Source organism: Sturnus vulgaris, chromosome 2 (assembly GCF_052056855.1).
Source record: "Sturnus vulgaris isolate bStuVul1 chromosome 2, bStuVul1.hap1, whole genome shotgun sequence".
Classification (NCBI taxonomy): Eukaryota; Metazoa; Chordata; class Aves; order Passeriformes; family Sturnidae; genus Sturnus; species Sturnus vulgaris.
This window is the reverse complement of record NC_142244.1, coordinates 114,247,888-114,274,411: the sequence shown is the minus strand read 5'-3', so window position 1 is coordinate 114,274,411 and position 26,524 is coordinate 114,247,888. Positions and strand designations below refer to the sequence as shown.

General features: G+C 46.5%; 1 protein-coding gene across 3 annotated transcripts; it reads right to left on the bottom strand.

Annotated features, from left to right (window-relative positions):
* Positions 1-183: 183 nt before the first annotated feature.
* Positions 184-25,287, bottom strand: LOC106853515 (cystathionine beta-synthase-like protein). Of its 3 annotated transcripts, none has more exons than XM_014876803.2 (17): positions 25,142-25,287; positions 19,461-19,591; positions 18,491-18,702; positions 18,159-18,265; positions 17,292-17,426; positions 14,725-14,804; positions 14,153-14,287; positions 13,565-13,634; positions 11,923-12,014; positions 10,986-11,111; positions 10,170-10,254; positions 9,436-9,541; positions 8,622-8,696; positions 7,773-7,907; positions 6,742-6,850; positions 4,238-4,322; positions 184-2,939 (listed from the first exon to the last, which is right to left on the bottom strand). In XM_014876803.2, the coding sequence occupies exons 2-17, from the start codon at positions 19,500-19,502 to the stop codon at positions 2,830-2,832; spliced, it is 1,704 nt and encodes a 567-aa protein (XP_014732289.1). In that variant the 5' UTR covers positions 19,503-19,591; positions 25,142-25,287; the 3' UTR covers positions 184-2,829. The 3 variants fall into 3 exon arrangements, 2 of the variants coding, with proteins under 2 accessions (XP_014732289.1, XP_088016568.1); XM_088160442.1 differs by lacking the exon at positions 25,142-25,287 and adding an exon at positions 22,580-22,629; XR_015801868.1 differs by having other exon boundaries at positions 2,430-2,939; positions 7,796-7,907.
* Positions 25,288-26,524: the final 1,237 nt, after the last annotated feature.

Below are 26,524 nucleotides of genomic sequence, written 5' to 3'. Positions count from 1 at the left end.
GATACCTGAACACCCAGCAAGAGCAAGGAGGTCGTGCTGGCAGGACTGGCCTTGCTCTGGAGACATGGACAGAACTGCAGAGAGGGCTCACACTGACACCCAGGGGGCTTCTGCACCAATTTCTTACAGTCTAACACACTTACAAGCTCGAAGTGGCATTAAAAAAAACACAACCCAGAGGCATTCTGCAACCAAACAGCTTTTATTGAACTCTTTGTATGGTACATTTGTGGACATCTGTGCAATAAATACAGCTCATAGTGTTGTTTTTTCCCAGCTCCTTGAAGCATAACAAGTCTTCCCTTTCCCTTAGTTGACACGACACAGTAAGAAAAGCTTTTGGATGACAGGGGCAGTGTCAGGAAACTTCTGACAGTGAGCCTTGTATGAGATTTATAGCAGCAAGCAGAAGTTTTCAGAAATGAGCTTGGTGGACAGATGAGACTGGTCTGGCTGCTTAGAGCAACCCCTGCCAGCCAGAGTTCTGCAGTCAGCCACGGCTTGTACAAGAAATGGGAAATAACACTGGACATGACAACATGAAAATGAACCTTAAGGCATTGCCTGGTAGCTGGTATAAAATATTGTACAGATTTTGCTGAACAGCTGTCTTCAGGTGAGAAATTAAATAGTATTTTTGCAGAGCCAACATTAGGACTGATAATCTCTTACAGTGACGAACAAATACAGCATAAATTGTTGATAAAAATATCCATGTGCAAAAGTTTTCAGGTTTAGTCAGCGCTTGCATAAGCAGCAAAGGTAAACAGAAGATGCAGGCACTCACTTCAGAAAAAAAAAATACACTTCTGTTCAGGCTCTGTCCTTCAGGTAAAAGACTGAACAAACTGCAGTGTCTTTCTTGGTCTTCAGAGCATTTGAAACACAGATAAGCCCAGTTTTAATCAGCCCCACCACAGCTAACCAGGAGCAGGCCAGCAATGAGGTTCTCAGTCATGCAAAAAAGCATCACAAGCTTTTGCAGAGGAAAATTCAGCCCTGCTGGATTCCCTGTCCCCTTCTCTTTGCTGCCTTCATCCCTCCCATGGGAAAGAGCTCTGGAAAGTTTTTCAGCTGTGCAGCAACTCCATTTATTTGCCCAATTCCTCTGGTCTCACCATTCCTCCCTGTGCCAGTGCAGAACAGGAGACAGCTCCTGTTATAACAAATCCCAGGGGAGCAGGTGAATTTCTTTGGATCCTTTGGCTTACTTGGAATGCTTTAGATTCACATCCCATTTCTAGCCACCCCTTATGTCTCAGTCCACAATACTGTCAGTTTTCATGGCACTACAGGGATTAATGTATGAACAGTGAACTAAAAAAACAGATTCAAATCTTTAGACTTCTTTATAACTGACTAATTTGCTGCCCCACCTTTAACTCCTCTCTCGTGCTGCTCTGAAAAGCAGCTTTGGGAACCTCCTTCTAACATTTTCATATTTTTTGCTGAATTCAGTTAGGTCAGGACATGGAGTTTTTACAAGGGAAAAGGACAAACCTCAGCTACTCAAGCACCTCCCTCCCTGCTGCTGTCAGCAAAGGTCAGATGGAAAATGGCAAAAAAAAGATCAGATAAAAGCCAGTAAAGTAAATATTCAAAGTAATGCCAAAATCTAGCAGCAGTGACATCTACAATGGCAGAAAGAAATTAATCACCCTTTAGAACCTTTCAGATACTATTGAAGTTGTGCATTTTTAAATTTATAGTAGTTTTCTTCCAGAGCCTCGGGAAAAGTTAAAATCTTAAAGATAGACTTTAAAATCTTAAAGAAGTGTATGAATATAACGGCAAACCACAGTTTAAGGTAAGGATGGGTCACTTTCCTTCAGCAATAGCCTTAATCCGAAAGGGGGAGCCAAGGCAGGTTTTCTCCTGGAATAAGGCACTACAGGGTAGGAGTACCCAAACAAGACTTGGAATAGCTCACAGCTCTTGAGAGATTATCCTTGGCTCTTCTGAAACAGGCACAAAAAAGGCACTCTGATATAAATACGAGGGTGGGGAGGGAAAAGGAAGGTAATAGATAAAACAGAATGATTTTAAAAAAACCTTTGGTAAGACGCTTGATCTTACCTTTTAAATCTTTCCACTTGTGCTTCCTTATCAGGATACTATTGGGAAAAAAATAGGTCTGTCATGGCAGGGAAAGCTGGTGCACTGTGTAAAACAGTGCCACTGGTTTATGTTTGTCACTTCACTGCCATGCTTCTGCTCAAACCAGCTTCTCTTCAGAGCAGATGGTTGGAGCAAGTCTCAGCTTCAGCCCTGAGGATTTTCTCTTCTTTTACAATTGTGCCACCAAAAGGGAAACCTTCCTTTCCTCTGCCCATGCCCCAGTCCCAATTTTGTCTCCACACAGGAAATATCTAACTTAACACCCTTGAATGGGGGGGGAGAAAAAAAATGCTGAACTTTCCAGAGCTCTCTTGGGCCTCTGCTTCAGTAACTCTTTATTTTGATACCTTTAGTGTTTCTGAAATATTTTGGAAAGCCAAACTTTATACATAACAAGTAAGGAACAAACCAGTTAATTTAGGCAATATTTTTTACACATACATATGTATATATATATAGGTAAAAAAATAAATTGTCTTGATAAGAAATACTGCTTAACCTGATTAAGAAACAAGTCCCAGAAGCTGGGCAATACAGCAAGACACATTGGCTGGATAGCTGACACCAGGATAGCTAACTGCTTATTTCCAGAATTTAAAAAAAACCAAGAATAACCCAACCAAAAAAAAAAAATCTTCTACTTAAGACTTAGACCTGATTCTTTGTTTGAGACTGGAAAATGCTGAAGAGGCTCCAGGCTGCTGCTTGGCTTTAGTTGGATTTCCTCTCCCGCTCCCGTGCAGTCACGAAGTTCAGGAGGTCGATGGCTGTGACAATGCCAAACACCATCTGCCTCTTGCTGGAGGAGCCATCCGTGTGGTCTGCACAGAAAAAAGAGACAGTTCTGACTCCAGGAGGCACAAACACACCCTCTCCTGCCTGGTTTTAGTGGCAGTGTTTGTAAAAATCGTGGGCTGAGCCACGCCAGCTCCTGGAGCTGTTTGGTGATCCTGGCACACAGAGGGGGAACACAAAAGGCACCTTGGCCAAGAGTCACAGAGCAAGGGACAGGGATTTTCAGCTCAGAAAAGCTCCTCATCAAAAGGGACATTGAAACTTTATGGAAGGAAGGATAAGGATGCACTGGATTTATTTTTCTTGACACAAGAAGTCAAACCCGGCCCTCTTGTTATAAAGTGTATTTCCCTCAAGCATTAGTTACTTGAAAGAGCTGCAAGAGGCATTTCCTCATGGAACCAGGGGCCACTGGAATGGCCCAATGGAACCACATTTTGAGGAGGAAATGTGACACAACCACCTTCCTGCATCCCCATCAAATGCAAAATCTGTATAAAAACAACAATACCCCATTTTTATCCAAAAAACATACTAACCATTTAATCTTTGCTGCATGGAGAACACACTGAGGGTTCAAGTGATTTTCTCATAGTGAGCCTAATCCTTGACTGGGAACCAAGTGGCCACATGACCTCTGGCCCTTCATCAATTGTCCAAATTCCTAAAGACTCTGCCTGTACTAAGATATTAGATCTACTTCTATACTCAGTTTTTTCAGTCAGCTGGACTGTCCTGGGCTTTTTGTTTACTCAATCTTTGTTTCACTGCAAGCTTTCAGTGAGATTCAAGATTCATAAATAGTCAGCTCAGAGCCAAGAGCCTATCCTTATGGAGATCATCAAGAACAGCCCCAAATTTAATAAATTTGATGGCTCCTCTTCCAGTTACAACTGAGAAGCTAAAGATAAATTTATCTGGCACGGCTTAATATTGTTTTGACTCTCATTTCTCCGTGTTTGTAACTTTGCAAAGTTGTCTGCTATTAGGAAGATTAAACAGGACAAAGTACTATTAACATATACGAGTGATATACTCCAGATTTGAAGATTTATTTAGTCTTACTAATCCTAGAATGGTTTGGGTTGTAAGGGACCTTAAAATCATCTTGTTCCACTGCTGCCACAGGCAGGGACACCTTCCACTAGAACAGGTTGCCTCCAAGCCTTGTCCAGCCTTTCAGGGATGGAAATTAGGGTTAGTAGAATAAAGTTAGACACAGAATGAGGATTTTGCTTCTTCAGAGCTCACTTCACACATTCACACTCGCTTCTTGTTACCAGTCAAAGGTTTGCTCTCACAAGGCGCAGGACTTGGTACTCACATTGAATTTGTTCATGAACCACCAGAGCAAAGTGGTCTATTTCCAGGATGTGAGAGAGCTTCCCCAAGTTGTCTTTCAGGTTAATCTGAGGAGAGAGTTTACAAAACTTGAATAAAACAATCCTTTCTATGTTTAGTAGTCAATAATCTCTGTACACTTCATACAGAACTAAATCAATACATCAGCAGTGGTGCAGTGCTCCCACCTGAAGCACTAGAAAACAACAACTCAAGGTCAACTTAAATATCAGTTTTCTTTGTTTCTGATTTCCAAAAAAATGAGCCACTACATCATTCTGTAAAGATAATGAATATAATGAAGATCTGAAAAATGCTAATAATCAAAGAAGATCAAGTGTTCCATGTGTCTCAACAAAAGAAGTTACCATAAAAGTCTTTGTATTTGGTGATTTTATTCTAAAAGACTGAAAGAATCTAGCTGCAAACCATTGTGGAAGTGAATATGATCTGCAAAGGCAGAAAAGCCCAAACAAGCCAAAAACAAAACCAAGGGTGAAAGATTGCTCAGCTAATACAGGATTTGGGTGCAAATCAAGGAACTGAGATTTAATAATTCTTTTTTGTGAAGTTCAACTTTGCTAAGACTGAACAAGAAAGCACCCTGTGTCAACCCTGAAAAAATATAGGTATTTACAAAATACTTCAGCAATCACCTGCTGCAATCCTTTTAAAAAATGCCTAAATCTGTTCAAACATGAGTTAAGAGATGAAGCAGCAGCCACAGCTCCATTAACCAGGTGACTCTCCCCAGCACCCACCATCTGACACACTTTTATTAAAGGAATTCACAGCCAAGCAGAGTCTTGCACTGCAGCTTCAAAAAGCCTCTCTGTGAGAAATAAGTGCCACCCACGAACAGCTGGAACATGGAGCTCATACTGGGAGTCAGAGGATCCCAGCAGTCTGTGTTTAAAGGACCAGACTGAGGAACCAATCCTCACACTTGGGGGTCAGGAAAGGAAGGAGTTTGGAAATCTGGATCTGCTGCCACATGGAGTCACCCATCAGGCCCAAATCTGTCTTCAGGGACTGGGCAGGCTACAGATAACCAGGACAAGCAGCCCCTTGGCAGCACTGGGACAACCACCAAGGAATGAACGTGCCTAGAGATGCTCAGTGGAAATTTAACAGAATCCCCACGGAGTTTTCACCTCTTCATTCAAGCTTCTTAAACATTTTGCCCACGGGTTTTCCCACATTTAGGCTTTGTTTTTAAGTTTACTAGGTCTCCAGGCAGTGAGTACTACACTACACGACTGGGAACCCAAACCACTGGAACTAACATCTGACTCCACAAGGATGGCTCCTCCCTCCACTAACACTTGTTTGGGTTGGCAAATTATCCTGTGACTGGTGTTTCAAATCCCCAGAGTACAATTGTACCAGGGACTTTCAGAAAAGCTCTAACCATTCTGCTTCCTTGTCCCAGTTATAAAATCACAGAATGGTTTGGGGTGGAAGGGACCTTAAGGATCATCCAGTTCCAACCCCCTGCCATGGGCAGAGACACCTTCCACTATCCCAGGCTGCTTGGAGCCCCATCCAGCCTGGCCTTGGACACTTCCATGGATGGGAAATCCACAACTTCTCTGAGCAACCTAAAAAAGCCAAGAGACTCATCTTTCCAAAATGTACCTTTGCCCTGATTTACAGGCTAAGCCTCTTATTTGATGCATGCTGTGGTATGCCATGTAGGATATCAGAAGTGATTTTGGTGACACAGATGATTCATTTTCCCAATTTCACTTATAAACAAGCCACATCAGCTTGACTTAAGTCGTAAGAGAAGCAAGACCCACAACACTTCTGAGGTTATGAGGTTATGTGCATTCCACCACGTTTCACCATTAACCCATCAATTCAAATGGAAAATAACCATTTTTAGTTAACATGTCAGCAGTACCACAGCTTGTGTCACTCCCAGCCTCCACCAAGAAAATATCAGAAATAAAGGGAAAAGAAATGGTTAAGCTGCTCTTTACTAAAGAAGCCTTCAAGCTGCCCATGGCAAGAGCCACAACCTCAGAAGTGCAGAGATTTGGCTGATGCAGCCAACACCAGAACAGCCACAGAAACCATCACACACCACCAGTCCCAGAAACTCTCAAGGTGTCCAGGTGAGGGAGAACATGAACCAAGCAGTTGTGTTACGCACCACATTTCCCCATGATGCTGGGTTATCTGTCTGGGAAGGAAAAAATAAGTTTACATTTGTCCATGAAGAACCAGCACCCTTGGGTGGCTCACAGGATGAACAGAAGCATTAAACACACATTCAGAACACAGCACTCAATCCACTTTGGGGCAGTGTTGGAACTTAAATCCTGATGAAAGCTAAAGTCAAGCATTCCACCTTTTTAAAAGAAAATTCTGTGCTCAAAACCAGCTGGTGGCATGGTCTCAGGTAAACATCACCCAGTGTTAGCACACCTTCTGTAATACTTGCAACCAGAGAAGCAGGAGCTGCAGAATATACCTCCCTACCTGCTGAAATTGCTTGTAGATTACTTTTCTGACTTCATCAGAAGGCTTAACTTTTCCAACAAGCAGTGAGGATAGCATGTTACCCAGGGTAACCATGCCCAGAATCACCCTGGGGAAGGAGAGACAAGACAGGGATGAACAACACAAAAGCCTCAGGTTCTCCTGTAGAAAAAAGCATCCACTCTCAGCCAGCCTGGAGGAGTCAGTTCAGCTGCTTCATGGTGATACTGCAGCATTATCAATGGCATATTTGGATTCTGTGTGTCTGCAGGGGACAGAGCACAGTTCTCAGAGGTTCTGAGGACTCACACAAGGCAGCAGGTGCTGCAGGTCCTTCTGAGCACCAGCACCTTTTCATCTCTGCTCCTTGCAACTGCAGGGAGCCACCTGCAATCCCAGAGAGCTTTTGGAAAGCAAAAACTACTTCACTTTTCCACACTCATCTTTTGAAAGGTGTGACATCCAGAGACAAGCTCACCCCAGTTTGGCTCATTTCCCTTCTCCCTGGGAGGGTCTACAACAATTCATCCTTCAGGTCAGCCCAACTGAGCAACTCTCCAACACTCAGCCTGTCTGCAGGAGACCTGCAGGGTGATAAGGCATTCCAGCTTGCTGGGGACACCCTGGTTTATAGGGGTCACTGGAGCCCTGCACTACAGCACAGTGTGCTGAAGAAACTCTCAAAATTCTGATAGAGGTGGGAACGTTTGTGTTGGTCGTTCTAAATAGGAATTTTTGCATTTTTAAGGTTAAACTGGTATTATTAAAAGAAATTAAATTATCCTGCAGAGACAAAATGAGTAAGTATATCATAATAATCATTAGAATCATGAGAAGGGTGGGACAATCCTGGCATGAAAACACAAACCCCAGCATTGGTGTGTTCAAGGTAGCATTTCTGAACTGCATTAATAAATGAAAAAGGATGAGTGAGAAGATATTGTATTTCCAGCAAGCACTTGAAAGGCATCCCTGAGGAGCTGGGTAGGGAAGTGATACATATGGATAAAGAGTGATATATGTGGACATACCCAGATTCATCAACAACTGGTACCTGGTCGAATCCCTTCTCCCGGAGAATTTCCACAGTCTTGGCACAGGTAACAGTTGGAAGCACAGTCAGGGGTGCAGAGAGGCTCAATTCCTGAATACTGATGTTCCACCACCTGGAGATGGAACAAAAAACAAACCCATGCAAGTCTTATGGAGAACACAGAACCAGTCCCTCATGCACAGGGGCCTCCAGCACCACGGGAGTGACAAAAGGCTGCAAGGAAGAGTCAGGATTCAGCCTGAGAGTCCATAAAGCCTCAGGGCTCTCAGGTGTTATTCCCAATATCAGGAAGTCACCTAAGTGTGAGAAGGCTTGAAAATCAAAACCCTTTTCTTCATTTCATCTGCTTTCTATGATTACAGATAGTCAGTGGAGAGCACTAATCTCCCCAATTTCATTTATCTCTCACACAAAAAAATTTGTGCTTCTACTCAAAGACCTCTCTGTATTTTCAGTCATTATGGGCAACACTTTAGGGAAGATTCCCTTCCACCTATGTAGACTTGGAGTGCTTTGCACTCAAAAACTCTGATTTTGGAAGGATTCTCTGCATATTTCCTTTTTTAAAAAATTCCAGATATAACACTTTTCATTTAAAAACCCCCAATCATTAAACACCAAATGTTCTTCTGCCATAGAACTCAAGGAAGGATGTCAACTAATTAAAGCAGATTTGATTAATATCTGCAATTATACATCAAGACAATAGCATGGAAGATCAGCTAAATCAAAGGAGAAGTGCAAATTGAAATGAGCTTTAAATTAGCAACTGCCATAAACTTGATTGAATAGACTGATGGAAATCAAATGGATTTGACAGGCTTACCAAGGTTTGTTGCCAAGGTCTTCTTCTTTCATGAACCCTTTCTGAATCATCCATTTGTCACTCAAGAACTTGGACCTGCAGGAGTGAAAAGCTCATTAGCAGGGGTTGAAGATCTGACAGCAAACAGAGGCTTTGAACAAAACTGTTCACAGCTCACTGCCACCAACAGCTAAAGTGTAATTGGAAAGAGACCATCATTTGCCATACAAGCTTAGCAGCCAGGGATATGGAGAAGAAATACTCATGGAAGAAAAAGGAATTTCACAGAAAACTCCAACTGCATCATTCCCTTGCAATATCATAGAGACATAGCCTGGAATGGAGATGTGTCTTGTCTGCAGCTTCTGCTTGTCTAATATTGAGCTGGATGCAGGGGAAGTCAGGAAACTCAGCTAAAAGTACCATGTTTTGGGGTATGTTTCAATGTGATTGGAGAAAAACTTCTCAGCACAGCTCAGAGCTCTGACACTTCCACCTGCAAACTCACCTGAGTGTGGCTGCTACTGCTGCAGGACTGCTGGATCCTGCTGTGAGCACAGGAATCCTTCCAGGAATGGGATAACCAGTGATCCCCCACAAATAATACAGTGAATGCAAGGCCTCTGTTGTGAGAAATGCTAACCAGTGGTGATTATCTACTGAAATCAGAGCTCAGCCTTAAAAGAGAAAAGATCCTCCCTGCTCCATGTCAGACCCCTTTTAGACAGCTCAGAACCTGTGCCCCAGAGACATTCCTTGCTGGGGTAAGTGGGTGTTAGAAGGTCTGAGGGACTCCCTCAGCCCTCTCCCAGAGAGAAAACCAGCAGGTCCTTACATGTAATTCCTGATGGAGTCAGGGCAGATGACAACACAGCGCTGACCCTCCTTCAGCTCCTTGGCTGCCTTCACAGCCACAGACATGGCACTGCCCGAGCTGCCACCTGCCAGAACACACAGAACAGTCACACCACCATGAGGGACATCGGGAGAGGGGAGGAGAAAGAACAGAGGAGTTTGTAAGTGTAAGTGCAGGAGAATAGTTTGTAAGGATAGTGCAGAAGGCGATCTTTCCCAATGAATTACTGTACTGATTAACAAGGAGCAGAAACAGCCTTGCCTGCCCAGTGAGGATGGGTGTTATAGAAGAGTGGGCTAGTTGGCCACTAATTGTAGATGGACATTGCTGCAGTTCAGGATAGAATTTGGTGGCTGTGAGGAGGTAAGGGACATGTGGTCATGCAAGGGACAGACAAGGTAAGAAGATGCTGTGTGAGGGACAGACAGGGTTAGGAGGGCAGGGTAAGGGACAGCTTGGGGTTTAGCCAGTCATGCAGAAGGAAGAAGGAAACTTGCAGAGAGGAGAGAAGGAGTCAGTGCTGTGTAGAGCTGTCTATGAAGACAGGAGTCAGTTACCTGAAAGAAGGCATGTAAAGTTTTTAATAAAGAAGTGGTATTGATGCCAGTTGTGTCCATCTCGATATAATTTCTACAGAAGGAGGTCTCTGATCTGCACAAGGCTCCAGCCTCCCACAGAGCAGAGAAAGGCAGAGGGTTCCTGCCTGCTCTTACCACACAGCAGCCCCTCCTCGCGGATCATCATCCGTGCCATGGCAAAGGACTCCTCATCATTGCTCTTGTACCACTGGTCCACTGTCTGGGGAGGGGCAGGAGACAGAAACAAGGCTCTGTTTAAGTGAGGAGGCACAGGGGAACTACACAACCAGTGTGAATTCAGCCTCAGCTCTTTGAGGGAACAGCTGCCCTACTGAACCCAGGGTTTCCGTCCTCCTCCGAATGCCAAGTGGGGATTTTTGCCAAGGTAAGATGATCACATCAGCACAACAGGCTCCTTACTGGAACCCTTCTGTGAGAGCAGGCTGCTGTGAGCCAGCCTGAGACAGCATCAGCTTCCTCCCCTCTTGGAAGGCTTCCCAGAGACACAGGCTCAGCTCAGGACAGTCTTAGCTACTTTGTCCAGCAGAGGCTGGGATGCTCTGCTGGAAGGTTTGGTTTTGTTGTTTTGTGGGTTTTTTGTGATTGGTAACTTGGTGTTCTTTGTTGTATGTCTGTCTTATTTTTATTGTGTGTTTCATGACTGTTTTTTTCAGGTGTGTTCTGGGGTTTTTTAAGCACAAAAATAAGTGTGTGTTGTAGGAAAATGTTATCTATTTGCAGTATTTTGACCTGGCACTGTAAAACTAATGTGGCCAGTTCAGAAGCCTGTCAAGGACTGTTCATGCAGATGGAAAGAACAGGAATAGCTCTGTCTGCTAGCCCTTCCATTTCAGCTCAAAGAAATACTTCCCCAAGTGTTCCTCTGCCTTTAACCACACTCCTGCATCCCAGCAGAGGGCAAAGGGCAGTAAACAAAGCAGTGTGACTTACAGATCTATCGAGCACTGTGGGAACAAAATCATATCCAATTCCTTCCACTTCATACGTTGTCTTGTCAGTCTTGTTCAGCTCTTCTGGTTCAGCAAGGATGGAGCCTTCAGGATCCACACCTATGATCTGGAGAAGCAGTTTCCACTCAGGCCACCAAGACACACAGCCCCTGTGAGCACTGGCCTTGTCACAGCTGCTGGTGGCACACAGCCAAGTGACAACAACTTGCTCTCCTGCTCATTTCCTCCTGGCAACATTCACCTTCCCTGGGAGCAAAACGCTTGGCTGCTTCTGGCCCCCTTGGAAACCCATCCCACCTCCTCAGGCTGTGGACACTGATGGCACCACTTGCTCTACATGGGTTTTGCTTGGTTGAAACAGAAAACAAGGTTTCCCTGAGACAAAGCTGTCCTCGTTCACATGCCAGGCATCATTACAGACAACTCATTTAGTGCAACGTGCATGCAGATCAGTTTCATTTTCTTTACCACTCCCTGCCTGTGTAGGAAAATTCTCATGACTGAAGCAGGATCCCAAGTTCTGTGAGGAAATCTAACACATCACACAGGTTGGTGTGTGTGCAGAGACAATTCCACAAAACCTCAGCAGCTCCAGAGCGGCTGGGAAGGCACAGCCAGGGAGGAAACTCAAGGCTGCAGAGCACACACCAGGGAAAAAAATTTCCCAGGCACCCCATGGAGAGATCTGAGAGCCTGTGTTCATCTGCTGAGCCAAACCTGAACTCTGCTCACCAGCAGGACCAGAGCCAATGATTTTAGACATTCTGAAACCCTCTCTGCAGCCAGAACTACCTTTTAACTGAGAACACCCCAGAGCTTCCCACAGAGACCCAGGGCAGGCTGGCAAGGAGTGGGATGAGCCAAGGGGAGCAGTCTGAGGAGACACCAAACAGAAAAGCAGTGGGCTTCTCACTTACTTTGCACCCTGGGCACTTCTCCTTCAGCTTCCTGGAGATGCCAGTGATGGTACCCCCTGTGCCAGCCGTGACCACCACCATGTCCAGCTTTCCTGTTCAAGGGTGTGGGAAAGAAGTGTGAAATCTCCAGCAGAATGAAGGATTGAAAGCTCACTTAACACCTAAGGATGGACTTTCTTCAACAAAAATGCACAAAGTGGCTGAAAAGGGCAGGATAGGGCTCTCTGCTTCCCAGGAGCTGTTGTGAGACTTGCCTTGAAACTGCATTGCTCAATCATCATTTTCTCCAACGAGGGCTTTGAAATGTCCACCCAGAGGCCTGGCAAGGCACCAATCTGTGGCACTTTGGACACAGCTGGAAGTGGCCCACAGAGCTGACAGCTGCAGTTTTCCTGTTACTGTATTTGCTGATACAGATAATTCATTCTCTAAGTTAAACTGAGCAGCCCATTATGTTTGCTAATTAACAGAGTGAGTGCCAAGAGCATGGGATAGGCATCCCTGGAGAGAAATGTTAACACTACTCCCTCATTTTCATGTGAAAAAGACTGTTTTGGTCACTAGCACTCAGACTGAATGTGGATATGATAGCTCATCCTTGTGTCACCACCTACAGCTTCTCTGGTGTATCCACATGACAGCTTTGTTAATTTAAAAAAAAGGATTTTTAAAGGGTCACCAATTCACACACAAAATCAATTGCTTACCAGCCAAAAGAACAACACCCCACCAAGCAGGGGTAACTGAACAGTGCCTGAGCTGTAAGGGGAAGTAAATAGAAACAAGAAGAAGCCTAAGTCTGAAACTCATCTGGACTCTCAGTTTGTGGCATGGCAGCTTGTAAAAGTGTACTCACTTTAACTCCAAGTTTGCCACAGAAAGACAAAGCCAAATCCTCTGAACAGCTAGAGCTTTAGGAGGGAGGAGAACATTTCACGTGATCTTCACCTTAATGCAAATGAATTTAATTGCTGATTTTCTTATCAGAGAGGCCAATCAGAAACTGCAATGTTTAATAAGGCAGGTCTGGAGCCTTCTGTGTGACTCCCTCCTGTCCCCTATGGAACTGCTGCAGCACGAATGTCTCCAACAGCTCCCAAACCAACTCCTGAGCTGAGGAATGAGCCCAGGGGAGGCTCTGCTGCCACAGCTCAGCCCCTGCTGGTGCTCAGCTGCCCATGCTGAGGAGAGCCCTGCAGAGCCAGAGGGTCCTGCTGGTGACAGCTGTGACACAGAGCACTGCATGCTCCTGAGGACTCCTAAGTGAGGATGCTCCCAGTGTACTGGAGTATTTGCTCTGGGAATGTTTAAACACCTGTTTCTGCATTTGTGATCAAAGAATGACCCTATTCCATACCAGTCTATCTAAAAGGGGTTTTTTTAAGGTAACTTAAATACCATTGCTTTCTCCACCTGCTCACAGGCAGAGAAGTCTAAAAAACAAAGAATTCTTCTTTAATGGAAAAAAATCATTAGTATGACTTCTGAAATAAGGTAACTCTCTAATGACATACAGCACATGTATAGGGTTTGCCTTATCAAAATCCATGCTTTTCTCATCTGAGGTTTTGTTCTCCCAGGGCATAACATCAGGGCACTACCAGGGGCTCTCTGGAGGGGTTTAGCAGAAGAGCAGACCTACCATCACACTGCTGCAGGATCTCCTCAGCTGTGGTGTCATAGTGTGTCAGGGGGTTGCTGGCATTGCGGTACTGAATTGAAAGACAGATCAGCCACAAAATAGATCAGAAACACAAAAATCACATTTTGAGGGAGTTCAAAAACATTTCAAACAATCCCCAAGCCTCACAACATCTAAACAAACTCTCTGCAGAATGCTTCATTGAGTATTATCTAGAACTAGGCCTCCTAAGTGACCTAATTTAAGGGCAGTCCTAAGGGGCCAGCACCCTCCCATGCCAACATTAGTCCTGTCTGTGGGACAGCACTCTTAGCAACCCGACCCCTGTGTCCATTCTTCCTCACAGCATTGCCAACTCAGTGGAAATAGACACCAGAAGTGTTGTATTTCTGGCAAACACCAGCTCACTGCTGCTCTCTAGTGACTGTAAAAACTTCCTTTCCTACAATGTGGTGACTGCTCAGCTCCAGCTCCAGATTTGGGGCATCTTCTCCTCCAGAGACACATGGAGAGTGTTGAACAGACAACCTAGAACACCACAGAGCGTCCTTCATGCTACACCTGCACCTCTGACACCTTGGCTCTCACCTGGTCCAGGATGTGTGCATTGGGGATTTCATTCTTCAACCTCCAGGCCACTCCCACGTGAGATTCAGGAGAATCAAATCTGGCTGTAGTTGGGGTCCTCACAATCTCAGCACCCAGAGCTCTCAGGACATCCACCTGCAGCAAATAAGGGTGGTCACAAAACCCCAAAACTACCTCAACAGGCTTCCTTCACACTCAGCCCCAAGGCCAGAATATTTGCAAAATATTCAGATTTAGCACTGTCTTCTTTTGCCCACTGCTCAGCGAGGGACAGCTAACCTGGGCACAGGTAACCACTTCAATGTGCCAGGCAAACCTGTCTTGACATTTTTAAAACAATTATGGGAGTTTTCAGAGTGGCAGTACTGTGGGGATGGCTCTTAAAGACATTTTCTACCCATGGCCAGCCAGCCTGGATTTCTCTGGGCACTGGCAACAGCACCCCAGCAGAGTTTTCCCTGACCAAGAGCCTGCACCTTTGCTGCTGAAGCCCCAGCACTCGTCTGCACCAGGAACTCTGCGAGTGCAAACACGTTTATCTTTAAATTGTTGAAAAGAGAGGCAGCTCTGACCTTCTCCATGCTCATTTTCTCCGGCATGACGATGATGCAGCGGTAACCCTTCACTGCCGCCGCCAGGGCCAGCCCGATCCCTGCAAGCAAGCAAAGGCAAGCAGAGCACTCAGTGAGCAGCACCAAACCCACAGTGCCAGCTCTGGCACGCCCTGGCTTTCATCAGATTTTCACCAGAGGCTTGAGTGGAGTGTCTCCAGAGGGGTGGCAAAGGGAAGGCTTCTGCCTGTTGGGTTTACAGATGCTCATACTTGTTTGAGGTTCACAGCCCAGAGAAAGTTTAGGCAAGGGTGGGGAAACTTGATGTGTGCAAACTGCTGCCTTTACCACATGCACATCAGCCTCCTCCTGCCTCACCCACCTCATTTTTCCAGAAGTAATTTGGGGAAGGAATGTGCTTTAAGCCGGAGGAGACCAAAGGAATCACTTCGATTCTGCCAAAAGGTCTGTAGAGCCTCCACTGACTCACTTCTGCATAAATCCCTGTTTGCAATGTGCTGAAACTAAGTCCTGTCTGAAAATAAATTATTTAGATGCTGTTGGTGATTGAGGTTCTAATACACTGTGTCAGCTTGCTACCACAGTGAAGCACCCTGGCTGCTGGGGACAGACATCTCATTTCTACTGTGAAAGTCTGGACCTCCAGCCTGATTCCTGCCTGCACCTGAAGAGCTGAGCTCAGAAGTGCTGTCCCTGTGGAAGAGAAGCTCACACCTGCTATCAGATCATCTCTCTGCTGGACAGGCTGAGCTGATCAGGGTGGCTGAGAGGTGTGAGAGGTCAGGCTGCAGCTCCCCTGCTCTTCTGGGCACCAGCACAGGACCAACATATGCAGCTCACTCTGCACAGGGACCTGCTTCTTCAAAGCTGGCTCTGTTTTTGTGTGGATTGCGTAGGGGAGAAAACACTCCCCACCCCAATAATCTTTAGCTGTTCTTGTAAGAGAAGTATAACTCACACTTCAAACAACTCAAGTAGTGTTTAATATATTGGGAAGGGAAAGTTTTCTCAGTATATTATAGATAAATATGGATGCCCAAATACACAAGTAAATAAGACAGCAGCAGCTTCATTGAAGCCAAAGGCTGAAGAGAAGTCACCCACATCTTTATGGTCAGTGATGAAAAAAGGATTTTGAGACGAACTCTAATACTTTGTACTTTCTGCTACTGATCTGGAAATGCAGCAAACATCAAAACAGGACTTTGGCTGAGGGAGAACTGGGATGCAGAGAGGATAAAAATATAACACATTAGCTCTCACATTCAACATAGTAGCTCTAAGCAGTAGAGAGCAAAAACCAATTCACTCGGGTTACTGTGTGCCCTGGTCTTTGCTCTTATGTGACAAAAAAATCAACTTTCTGAAGTTATTGTCCTGTATCTCCTTCAGTTCTGCCTTTTTGGATTCTGTGGCAAGGAGAATCATTTATCAGGTACTGACCCAGAGAGAGGGGTGTCACGGTAAGACCTTGGATACTGGAGGAATGCAACACACGAGGATATTTTCCACTCCATGCCATTGTTCAGGCAGGAGGTACAGCCACACTCACAAAGGCTTCAGCTGCCTTGAATGCCCCAGAGCCCCCCGACCCCCACCCAGAGCAGCTGCTGAGCAAACAGCAACAGATTTGACTTCCCAGTTTTGCTGCAGGTTGGGGACCTGGTCCCAGATCAGCTCATCCCCCCAGTCCCTCCAGTAACATCAAATAAAGATCTGCCTGGTCTGTGTCTGTCAGAAAGCAGCAGGGGGTGGAAATCCAGAGAAGAGTTTAGGAACAGGACCAGACACCTCTCCTGAACACATCAGGCAGGAGGGCAGCTTGCAATTCACCCCATGAACCTCCTCAGAGGAGGCACTGCGTTAGATATTTAACTATTTCCATTTAACTATATTCTGTATTTTATATTTGACTCAAGGGGAAATATTCCAGGTATGTTTGACTCCCCATGAGTGAGCTTAACACAATTACAATAGCTCTGACAGAGGAGCCCAGAGTCCTCTCCAGACTGCTCAGGGCTCTGCCCTGGCCGCTGATTTAGGGGGACTGTTCCTTCCTCCAGCCCTCTGAGGAGGAAATGTGGATCCAGATGGTATCTGCTGACAGTCCAGGAGTGCAGGAGCTCTGTCAGGCAGTGCTGCAAGGATGCAGCTCATCTCCATCTCAACTGCATCAGCATGGAAAGGGCTGTTCCTCAAACCTGACAGACGAGCCATGGGACTTCCCCAACAGAAAGAAGGGGAAGATCCAGATTCACACCAGTCTTATGGGTGCTTTTTTTCCACAATAATTCAGAGTTGAATTCCTAAGGACTCTTGTGAGTCTGGCCTAGCACTTTTTTTCTTTTGAAGCAAAGAGGCTCTGCAATTTAGCAGAACTCCTTCCCACCTGCTCTGGTCAGCACAGGGCACTGCAGAATTGTTCCTTGTGTGAGATGGAAGAGGCACTGCACCCTGCACCCACACGGGCAGGAAGAAATTCCCTTTCTTCCTTGTACAGGCTGCCATCTCCAGGAAAACCACCACAGCATTTCCCCCCTGCTTTTCCTCAGTCTCTCCATCCCTACCTGTGTTGCCAGAGGTTGGCTCTATGATGGTGTCCCCAGGTTTCAGGATCCCAGCTCTCTCAGCATCCTCCACCATCCTGAGGCTGATGCGGTCCTTGACGCTGCCCCCAGCATTGAAGAACTCACACTTGGCCACTGCAAACACACAACCAGCAGAATGCAAGGGATTCCAAAGCTCATCCAGCTCCATCCCCTGGGCAGGGACACCTTCCACCAGAACTGGTTGCTCCAAGCCCTGTCCAACCTGGCCTCAAAATCTGGTCTTGCCCATTTCCTGGTAAGCTCTCTGACAAAAAAAAAAAGTTCTGATCAAGCTGAAGTTTCTCCCCATGCTCAGCCTGCACTTTCACTCCAGCACTGCCAGCATTAATCCCTTCACCACCTTTCAGGACTCTGATCAGAGCCTCCTAATATCTACAGTATGGCTGGGTTTAAAAACACAACCAACCAAAAAAAACCCAAATTCACTGACTGTTTTACCCCTTTAATCATTTTCAGAGATCTTTAGTGATAACTGCAGAGCTGCATTTTGCACACTGATGAATACTCTGAATAGGAGAAGCAGTCAAAAATTTTATGCAACTTCTTTAAATTAAAAGAATTATTTTCTACAAAAAACATCTTTTGATTTCTACAGAAAAGGAAAAGCTGTAGGAACCATTCTCATGAGGTATAAATTGAAAGATGTTTAAGACGACCAAATCCTAGAAACCCAAAAACCTGCCAAGGAAAACCAGGATTTTTTCCTCACCATTTCCTGCCAATTACCTGCACTCCTGTGGCCAGGCTATATGACACTACTAACCCGAGCTACTCAAGTTTCTGAAACAGTGTTTGTTAGTTTGTTCTCTGCCTGCAGCAACTCACAGAGTTCACACTTGAGCCCAAAGTGCTTCCCAATCTTGTTGATCCGCACCATAGGTGTATTGCCAACTTTATTCAGGATGCTTGGCAGGATCTTCGGAGGCTCTGGCCTGGTACAAACACAAACAAAGTCAGTGCATTCACACAACAACCATTTATTGCTTCTTATTTCAACCAGCTTTCTCCTTCTCCTTTATCAGGCTGGTTATTTTAGGTATCTTAGTTCAAAGGAATATCCATTGGATACAAACTCCCAACATCAGGTCCTTGATCCAAAACGTGGATTAATCAGACCTGGATTTGTGCTGAAAATCAGCAAGTAAGGTAACACTTACAGGGTGGTATGATGATGGGGGGAGGCAGAGAGGGGTTTCCCAAGCTTCCAGGTGCATTTGCTGGGTGTATCAGGGCGGATCCACTGCCTTTCCTTCTCATTAGCCTTGCAGTTCTCAGTGTTCACCCCACCAGAGCTTAAACACTTAGCAGGTGCATGAGGGCATGAGTTTGTATCAGGCTTCTTCTGGGAAGGAACAGTAGGGATTTCATTCTTGGGGGAGGGAGAAGGAAGAGAAAAGAAAGAAAAAAGAAAAAAAAAAAAGTTGATGTTTCCACAGCACTGTGAGGATGGAGAAGTGGGGAAGTGTTTCAGCATCATCTTAATGTGCCAAATCCTTATCATCAACACGAGAATCTTGCACTGCAAGTTTGGGAGCAAAAGCTCACCACAGTGCTCTGCACAAAGATTATTTAAACACATGTGCTCACTGTAACAAGCCTCCACAGATACAAAAAAAACCCCAAAAAAACAGAACTATTCTCATGGGAGACACCTCTCCCATACCAAAAGCTCTCTGAAATAAAACCTCCCCATTTCAAGCAGACTGGAATACAGTAAGACTGCTTGGTGACTAATTAGAAAACTGTGCCAGAAGACTCTGCATTGCTACTGGTGGCCATAAGGAACTTTCCAGAAAAGTTTCAACAGCACCTTCATCCACAGAGCTCAGAGCCCCATCCAACCTGGCCTTGAAGCCTCTTGGTCTTGGCCCTTCCCTGAAAAGTTCTCCAGCCAAAGAGATTCTGATAAAACTGGGTGTTTCTCCCCTTGTCCAGCCTGCACTTTCTCTCCAGCACTCCCAGCATTAATCTATTTGGTTTATTTTATTTATTTTTATTTATTCATCCCTTGCCTCCACAGAATTTCAGCAAAACAACCTAGAAATCTCCCTGGAAACAGGCAGGGCTCTCCCAAATCCTGGTGATGGAAAGATGGGCAAACAGTGCTCCCCAGAGACCTGGGAGTACCTTAGACACAAGAACAGGCTTTTCTGATGCAAACTTCTCCATGGTTTCTGGTGGGGGTGGTGGCACAGGAAACCGGATTTTCTTCAGAAGAATGACTGCTCTGGGTCACAAGACTGGAATCCTCTTCAAAGCTGCAGATCATACAAGTTAGAAGGAAAAAAAAAATCAAGAAACTCTCACAGGGGCAAAACACACACACCTTTTTCATAGGGAGAAAATTGAAGCTGCAAAACAAAGTGAAGATGACTTCTATAAACAGGATTAAAAAGAAATCATGCATTAGAGGTATTGTGCAAGATTGATGGAGGGTCCCCTGACCCTGTCCTTCCTGCATTACCTAATCCTTCCTCTGCCCCATCCACCACAGCTCAGAGCAGAAAGCAAGCACAAAACATTTTTATCAAACCTTCTGCAACTCCAGGAGCTTGAAAGCCACAAAAAGCAATAGGAAACCCTTCAGTTCACAGGAAATACAGTCCTAGAGACACAAAGGGTAAAAGGGCTTCGTGGTGCTGTCCCCAAAAGACCCTGAACACAACTTTGGAAAAAGCTTTATCCAGGAACAGAAGCCTCTCCACCCTCAAGGAGAGCAAAATCTCACAAGTTCCTACTCAAAACTAATTAGTGTTGCATACACAGCTACAGTGATGCTGCATATAACACACACAGCAAACAGTTCATGCTTCTAGCAGCTTTTTGCTCCAGAAATTAGTAAATACACAATAGTCTAAAGTTCATTTCTCCTGCCAGTTGTTCACAGAGCCTGACTGCTTCTTATCAATTAAAGACAAAATATTGTTGAAATCTTGGAAAGCACGAGGGTTTGGTTTTTTTTCCCTAATATTTGTTTTCTTCATCACTGTTTTGCAGCAAGGTTCAGCTCTTTCCATTACTGAATTGTGCTGAAAAGGGTGTCTGGCCTCATCCTCCTTCTGACAGATGCACACAAAACACATATTTAAGATTTCAGAGTTGATGGTCTGGTGAGAAAACTGGAAAAAAAATCTGGATCACAGCATCAGTGACCTTTAGTATTTGATCCTGCAAGTTAACACGGGCCACTGACCACTGCTGCCCCAGGCACACCAATGCCCTTCCTGTATAATGGTTTGAAGAAAATGCCTAAAGCATTTAAACTGCTCTCCTCCAGGGAAAAAAAAAGCCCTCTGAAAAGATCAACATTCCAGACTAAGACTTGAAATAATTTTCCTTGAAGATAAAAAGATTTTCATGCCACCAAAATGATACAAGTCTATTTAATCAGGTTAATACATGCCCAAGAGCCAAGATGGATTTATCCTGTCATAGACTGCTGAGCAGGGTTAGAATGAGAGACACCAGTCTGAAAAATCAAAGACCCCATAAATACACAAAATCTAACACCAGCCTATCTTTGCTACCAGAAATCAGCTTAATTCCAGCTCCAGAACAAAACCCAGCCCTCATTTCTCTTTCTAGGATACTCTGGTGCACAGTCCAGAGGATTACTGGAATTTTTTTTTGGTAAAGGAAAAATACTGGAGGAGTGTCAAGGTTTCCTATGTGGCACATGCTCCCTCTGACTGCTGGCATGAAACACTGGACACAGACAGTGACTGCCTCTGGTAACACTGACAATATTGACAAAGTCCAGCTAAAAAGGGGGGCCTTGCTGCCAAAGGATCAAATAATTTCAAAATGCAGAAAAGCAGCAAGGGTTTAGAGACAGGAAACTGCAAATTTTGTTCCACTTCCAAGTTATCATAAAATAGGAGCACAAAACCTTTAAAGACTTTAAAACACCAGCTCTCAGTGTCTTTCAAGAGTATCCAAAAACTGAGATGAAAGAGGGTGAAATTTATTGCAATAAAAAAAATTAAAGAGGTTTACAGTACTGATGTCAGGAAAGAAATTAATGTGGCTCTCAAAAAGCTGCCTTTTGGAGGATTCCCTCCAGACTGGGCAAGGCAATAGCATCTCATTTCCTCCCTTGTCACAAGGCAATATTGTCACTAACAGCAACTCCCATTACTCCTTGAACAGCAGAAACTGAGAAAAGGCTGTATTTATTGCCTTCAAATAAGCTGTGAGATTCTCTCATATTTTTATAATGACAATAATTGATGTTTGATCAAAGCTTCAATAATGGGGCTTCAACTCTGAACAAAAGTGAGGAGAGGGACAAAAAGCTAAGCAAAAATCCTGTCGCCAAATACCAATTAAACAACATAATTCATTGCTTACAGCCCTAGGTGACACAACCTCAGCAAAACAGGGGGCAGAGGTGGTCTAGGACATCCAAATCCCCATCCTGATCCTCCCTACAGGCCCAAAATAATATTTTTTTCTGAGGAGGCAGGACAGGAGGATGGCAACTCTGCTTCTGTAGCTGCAGCTGAACACTGCTTAGCAGAGGCCAAAGGAAATAAGCTGCAAGAAGAGCTGCCCATCTTTAGGGAAAAAAATTCTATCAGCCTGAATTTAATTTTCCTGTAAAGGAGAACACTCACAAAACTAGTTGGGGATGTGGGTAGAGTCTAACTAGAAAAGCCTGACTAGCTCCTGCCATTATATCTGCAGATCACACAAGGCAAAAAAAATTAATCAGAAAGATAATTTACAAAGCCACTTAAACCTAAGTCAGGAAGGGGAGTGGGACTCAGAGGTAAGAGATCCAGAAAGTCTCATGGGCAAGGCTCACACCCCTGGATCCATCTCCACAGGGAACCCAAGACCTAAACTATTTCTCAGCTCCTAGAGAACAGGAATTCCAGTGAGTGAAATTAATCCCTGAGCAGCCTGAGCTGAACTCGGTGCACAGATGAGTCAGGAGCTGCAGTTCCTATGGCTGTGCACAGTGTGTGGTATCAGCACTAGTGTACTGTACTATTTAAACATCCATGTGCAACAACCAAATTAATTAACTGGAGTCAGGCCTGGAGCACAGATGAAGCTGTCTAAAAGACAGGTGTCAGAGCTGAGTCAGAGGGAGATGGCCCCAGGGGTGACTGCTCAGGGATGAGATACAGAATTCCATCATGCTGCAGCCTGAGAAAGGGAAACTTGATGATGTTAAGCAGGTTCAAATAAACCACTGCAGAACAGTTGTTCTGCTCAGCCTGAGTATCACAGGGTCTTACTGTGGTAAGAGCTGTAGGATCTTCGTAGATAACCTGATGCAGCAGTACCCATCCAGCCTTTGGAAACACCATAGCTGTAACAGATTAAGGAGAAGGTCAGATATTTGGGTTGTTTTGCTGCTGTGGTTTTTCTGTGAGCGTGTGTGTGTCCTTGCTACTTCCTCAGGAGCAGTCATCCCTCCTGTGTCAGGAGATATCAAGTGATCTGAAGTAACAGGGGAATGAATTAACATCTGGCTTCAGGAAGAGACCCTTCAAGAATCCAAAATTTCCATTTTCTCCTACAGAGCAGGTGAGCACATGCATGTCTTCTCGATGATCACTCTTTAAAAGCCAGACTGGCACACTCACAACTTTCTAAAGAAAGGCAGTTCTTTAATGCCCTCACCTCTACAACATTGCAAAGAATAAACTGTGGCAGCAAAGCAACTTCCACTGCTGTGGCAATCGTTATTCTAGAAACCAGCCAGGGAGAACAGGGAAGTGTTCAGTTTGCTGTGCCCCGACAGAAGGGAAGCTGTGCCTGCAGCCTCACACAGGTGTCTGACAGCTCCATTTCCTGAGCTCACTCCAACCCTGCCTATCACAATCATGTAATAAATCTTGTGAGTGAAGACTGATGTCTTCAGGAGCACAGCAGCATTAGAGAAAAGACTGGAGAGTGCTTTATCTGCGTTTTTACTTCTTGCATTAGAAGCTTTCAGTATTTCTTTCCCTACTTCTAGCTCCCCCTCCTTAGCACACAGAGATGGACCAACACTGAAGCAGTGCTCTTGATCTGCCCAGGGAGAGGAGGATTCCAGGGAGGGTGACAAAGGCTCAAGATTAACCAAGTTGTCCAGCATGACAAAAAGAGGGAGCTGCTCTCACTTTTTGAACAGGTCTGTAACACAAGCAGAAGCACAGCACCTCTTCCCCAGCATTATGGTGCCTCCTGGAAGGCTTCACAACTTTTGTTAGCCCAGGGACCTCCGATAAAGGCTGGCAGAGAGCTGGGCAGGAAGGAAGCTTTTTGGCTGACGCATGTTTTGTGGGAAAGACCAGCTGCCACCACTCTGGCTGCACCCATGGAGTTATCAGCAGGATCCCCAGAGCAGCCAAGAGCACAGCACTGCTGTGTGCCTGGTTCCTGTGTGCACATGCAGGCCACAGAGCAGTAGCCAGGGGCCAGCCCATGCCAGCCACCCTGGCAGGCTGCCGTGCTGCCAGTGCCAGCTCAGTGTTGTCCCTGAGCCTGCACGCTCCAGGACACAGGTCACTCATGACCCTGCTGCCACCAGCCTCGTTAGAAGCGGGCTCTGGCTTCAGGAAAGCTGAGTAACTCACACACAGAGGGTATGGCAGGGTACCACGAGCCACCAGCTACTATGGAAAAGGATGCTGAGTGCAAATGCCCCAGCACTGGGCCGGCACTGGCATCTAAACCACTCTTCATCAGTGGAGATCTAACTACAGGAGAGAAACAGCAGGTTCTGAGCAGGTCTCAGCTTTCCAGGAAATACTTTTTCTCTCTCACATAAGATCCCCTCGTTTCACCTGCCTCCATGCTCTGTGTTTTTCCGTCTTCCCGCAGTGCAAGCGTTGCAGAACACGGAGCTCTCACGCCTCAAATCAGCAAACAGACTCCCGGCAAGGGTAAACAGAGTGAGCAACACTGCTGGAACGGGGCCCAGCACTCCAAAACCTCCATGGTCAAAGGCTTTAGGATCACAGAGATGCACAGCAGACTAGACACTCAACCAGGAGCAGAAGAATCACTCGTCTTTCAAGTTGTGGCTGGCTCAAGACACCAAGAGCATTATTAACACTGCTACTGAACAGCTCCCTCAGGTCCTAGTGAAGTTCAGATCCCTCCCAATTGGGGAGGGGTAATATATGAAATCAAATGTAAAAAAGAAGCTTTGTGGTCCAGTGCATCAGCCAGACTTGCCAAAAAAACCTTGCCGGAGAACCTCGTGGCACCCACTAGAACAATGGGCAATGAGCCAAGACCAGCTGGAGAGGCAGTGCCAAACCCCAAGGAAAACCCAAAAGGCACAAAATCATCTTGTGAACCTGTAGGAAAAGCAGAGAGCCCATCTCAGCTCCGAGGTCAGAGGAGGCGCTGCCAGGCATCCTCCGGCCCGTCCCGGGCATCCAGCAGAGCCAGCACCGCCCGGGGCGGCTCCGGGGCTCCCCCGACCCGCGGCCGCCTCTTCCCGGCACCACCAAACCGAGACGGAATCCCAGCTGAGCGGCACAGAACCACGTAACGGGTCAGGATGGAAGGGACCACAGAGCGGCATCTGCTCCAAAGTCCCTGCGCAAGCAGAGCCCTGCCGGAGCACATGGCACGGGACCGCATCCAGACGGTTCTGGAATATCTTCACGCAGGGAGACTCCGCAGCCGCCGCGGGCAAGCCGCTCCAGTCCGCAGCCCTCCATCCTGCATCCCCTCGGGGATGAGGGGCACGGCCGGCCGCACTCTCTCCCCCCCACATCCCGCTCCCGCGGATGATGCAACCTGCGTCCATCGGGATGCGGCGGCACCCGCCCAACCCTCCGCCACGGCCGCCAGCTCACCCGCGCGATCCGGACGCTGCCCAGGACACGGCCGCCGTGGGGATGGTGGGGATGGTGACGGTGAGGAGGTGATGATGATGATGATGATGATGATGATGAGGAGGAGGAGGAGGAGGAGGAAGAGGAGGATGAAGGTGCGGATGATGCGCGGGGTTTAAGAGCAGCCCGCGAGCCGCCGGCCCCGCCCCCCGCGCGCACCGCCCTGGCCCCGCCCCGCCACCCCCGAGAGGGGCGGGAGAGGCGCGGCGAGCGCTGATTGGTCAGAGCGGGGGCGTCGGCCACTCCGGGGCAGCCAATAGGAGCGCGGTGCGCGGGGCAGGAGCGCTCGGCGGTGTCCGGGGATGTCCGGGAATGTCCCGCAATTCCTGGCGATGCCCGGTGATTTCCGGTGATGTCCTGCGATGTCCCGCGCTGTCCGGCCGGGTCACTGAGGGAAACCCGGGGGAAAACACCCAGCGTTTACCCACAGGGCCTCCAGACTCTGTGTGAAGTTCTGGTCACCTCAGTTCAGGGAGGACATTCAGGTGATGGAACATGTCCAGAGAAGAGCAGCGGAGCTGGTGAAGAGTCTGGAGCATGAGGCCTGTGAGGAGCGGCGGAGGGAGATGGGAGTGCTTATCCTGGAGAAAAGGAGTCTCAGAGGGGATCTTAACACTCGCTACAGCTCCCTGGTTGTAGCCAGGTGGGAGTGAGACTCTTCTCCCAGGGAAATAGCAACAGGACAATGAAACGGCCTCAAGCTGCACCAGGGGAGGTTTAGGCTGGACATTAGGAAGAGGTTCTTCAAAGAGCAGGTGATTAGACTGGAATGGGCTGCCAAGGGGCATGGTGGAGTCACTGTCCCTGAAGAGACTGGATGTGGCACTCAGTGCCATGGTGGAGATCAGTCAAAGGTTGGACTTGATGATCTCAGAGGTGTTTTCCATCCTAATTTATCCTGTGGCCCTGGAGAAAGGGCTCTGCCATGGAACCTTTGAAGGTGTTTTAATCATATCCTCAAGGGCAGTGGCCATAGTGGGGACACACATGTGGCTGCCAGTGGCTCCTGAGCACAGCCTGTGATAGTGGCTGCTTCTCTGGTTGGGGGGGGAAAATACCCACTGCATCTGAGGGGTCTGTGAGAGGCTTCATGCTGGGGCAGCAGTTAGGTGCTCCCCCTAAAAAAGCCTTGGGGTTGTGCAGCATTGCCCAGGCTAGCAAGAGGGGAGAGAGGTGCAAGTAGCCCTAGAAATGCCCATCTCAGGGCAAGGAGCCTGGCAATCATGGAATGGTTTGGGTTGGAAGGGACTTTAATGACCATCATGTTCCAACCCCCTGCCATGGGCACCTTCTACTAAACCAGGTTGGTCAGAGCCACATCCAACCTGGTCCTAGACACTTCCA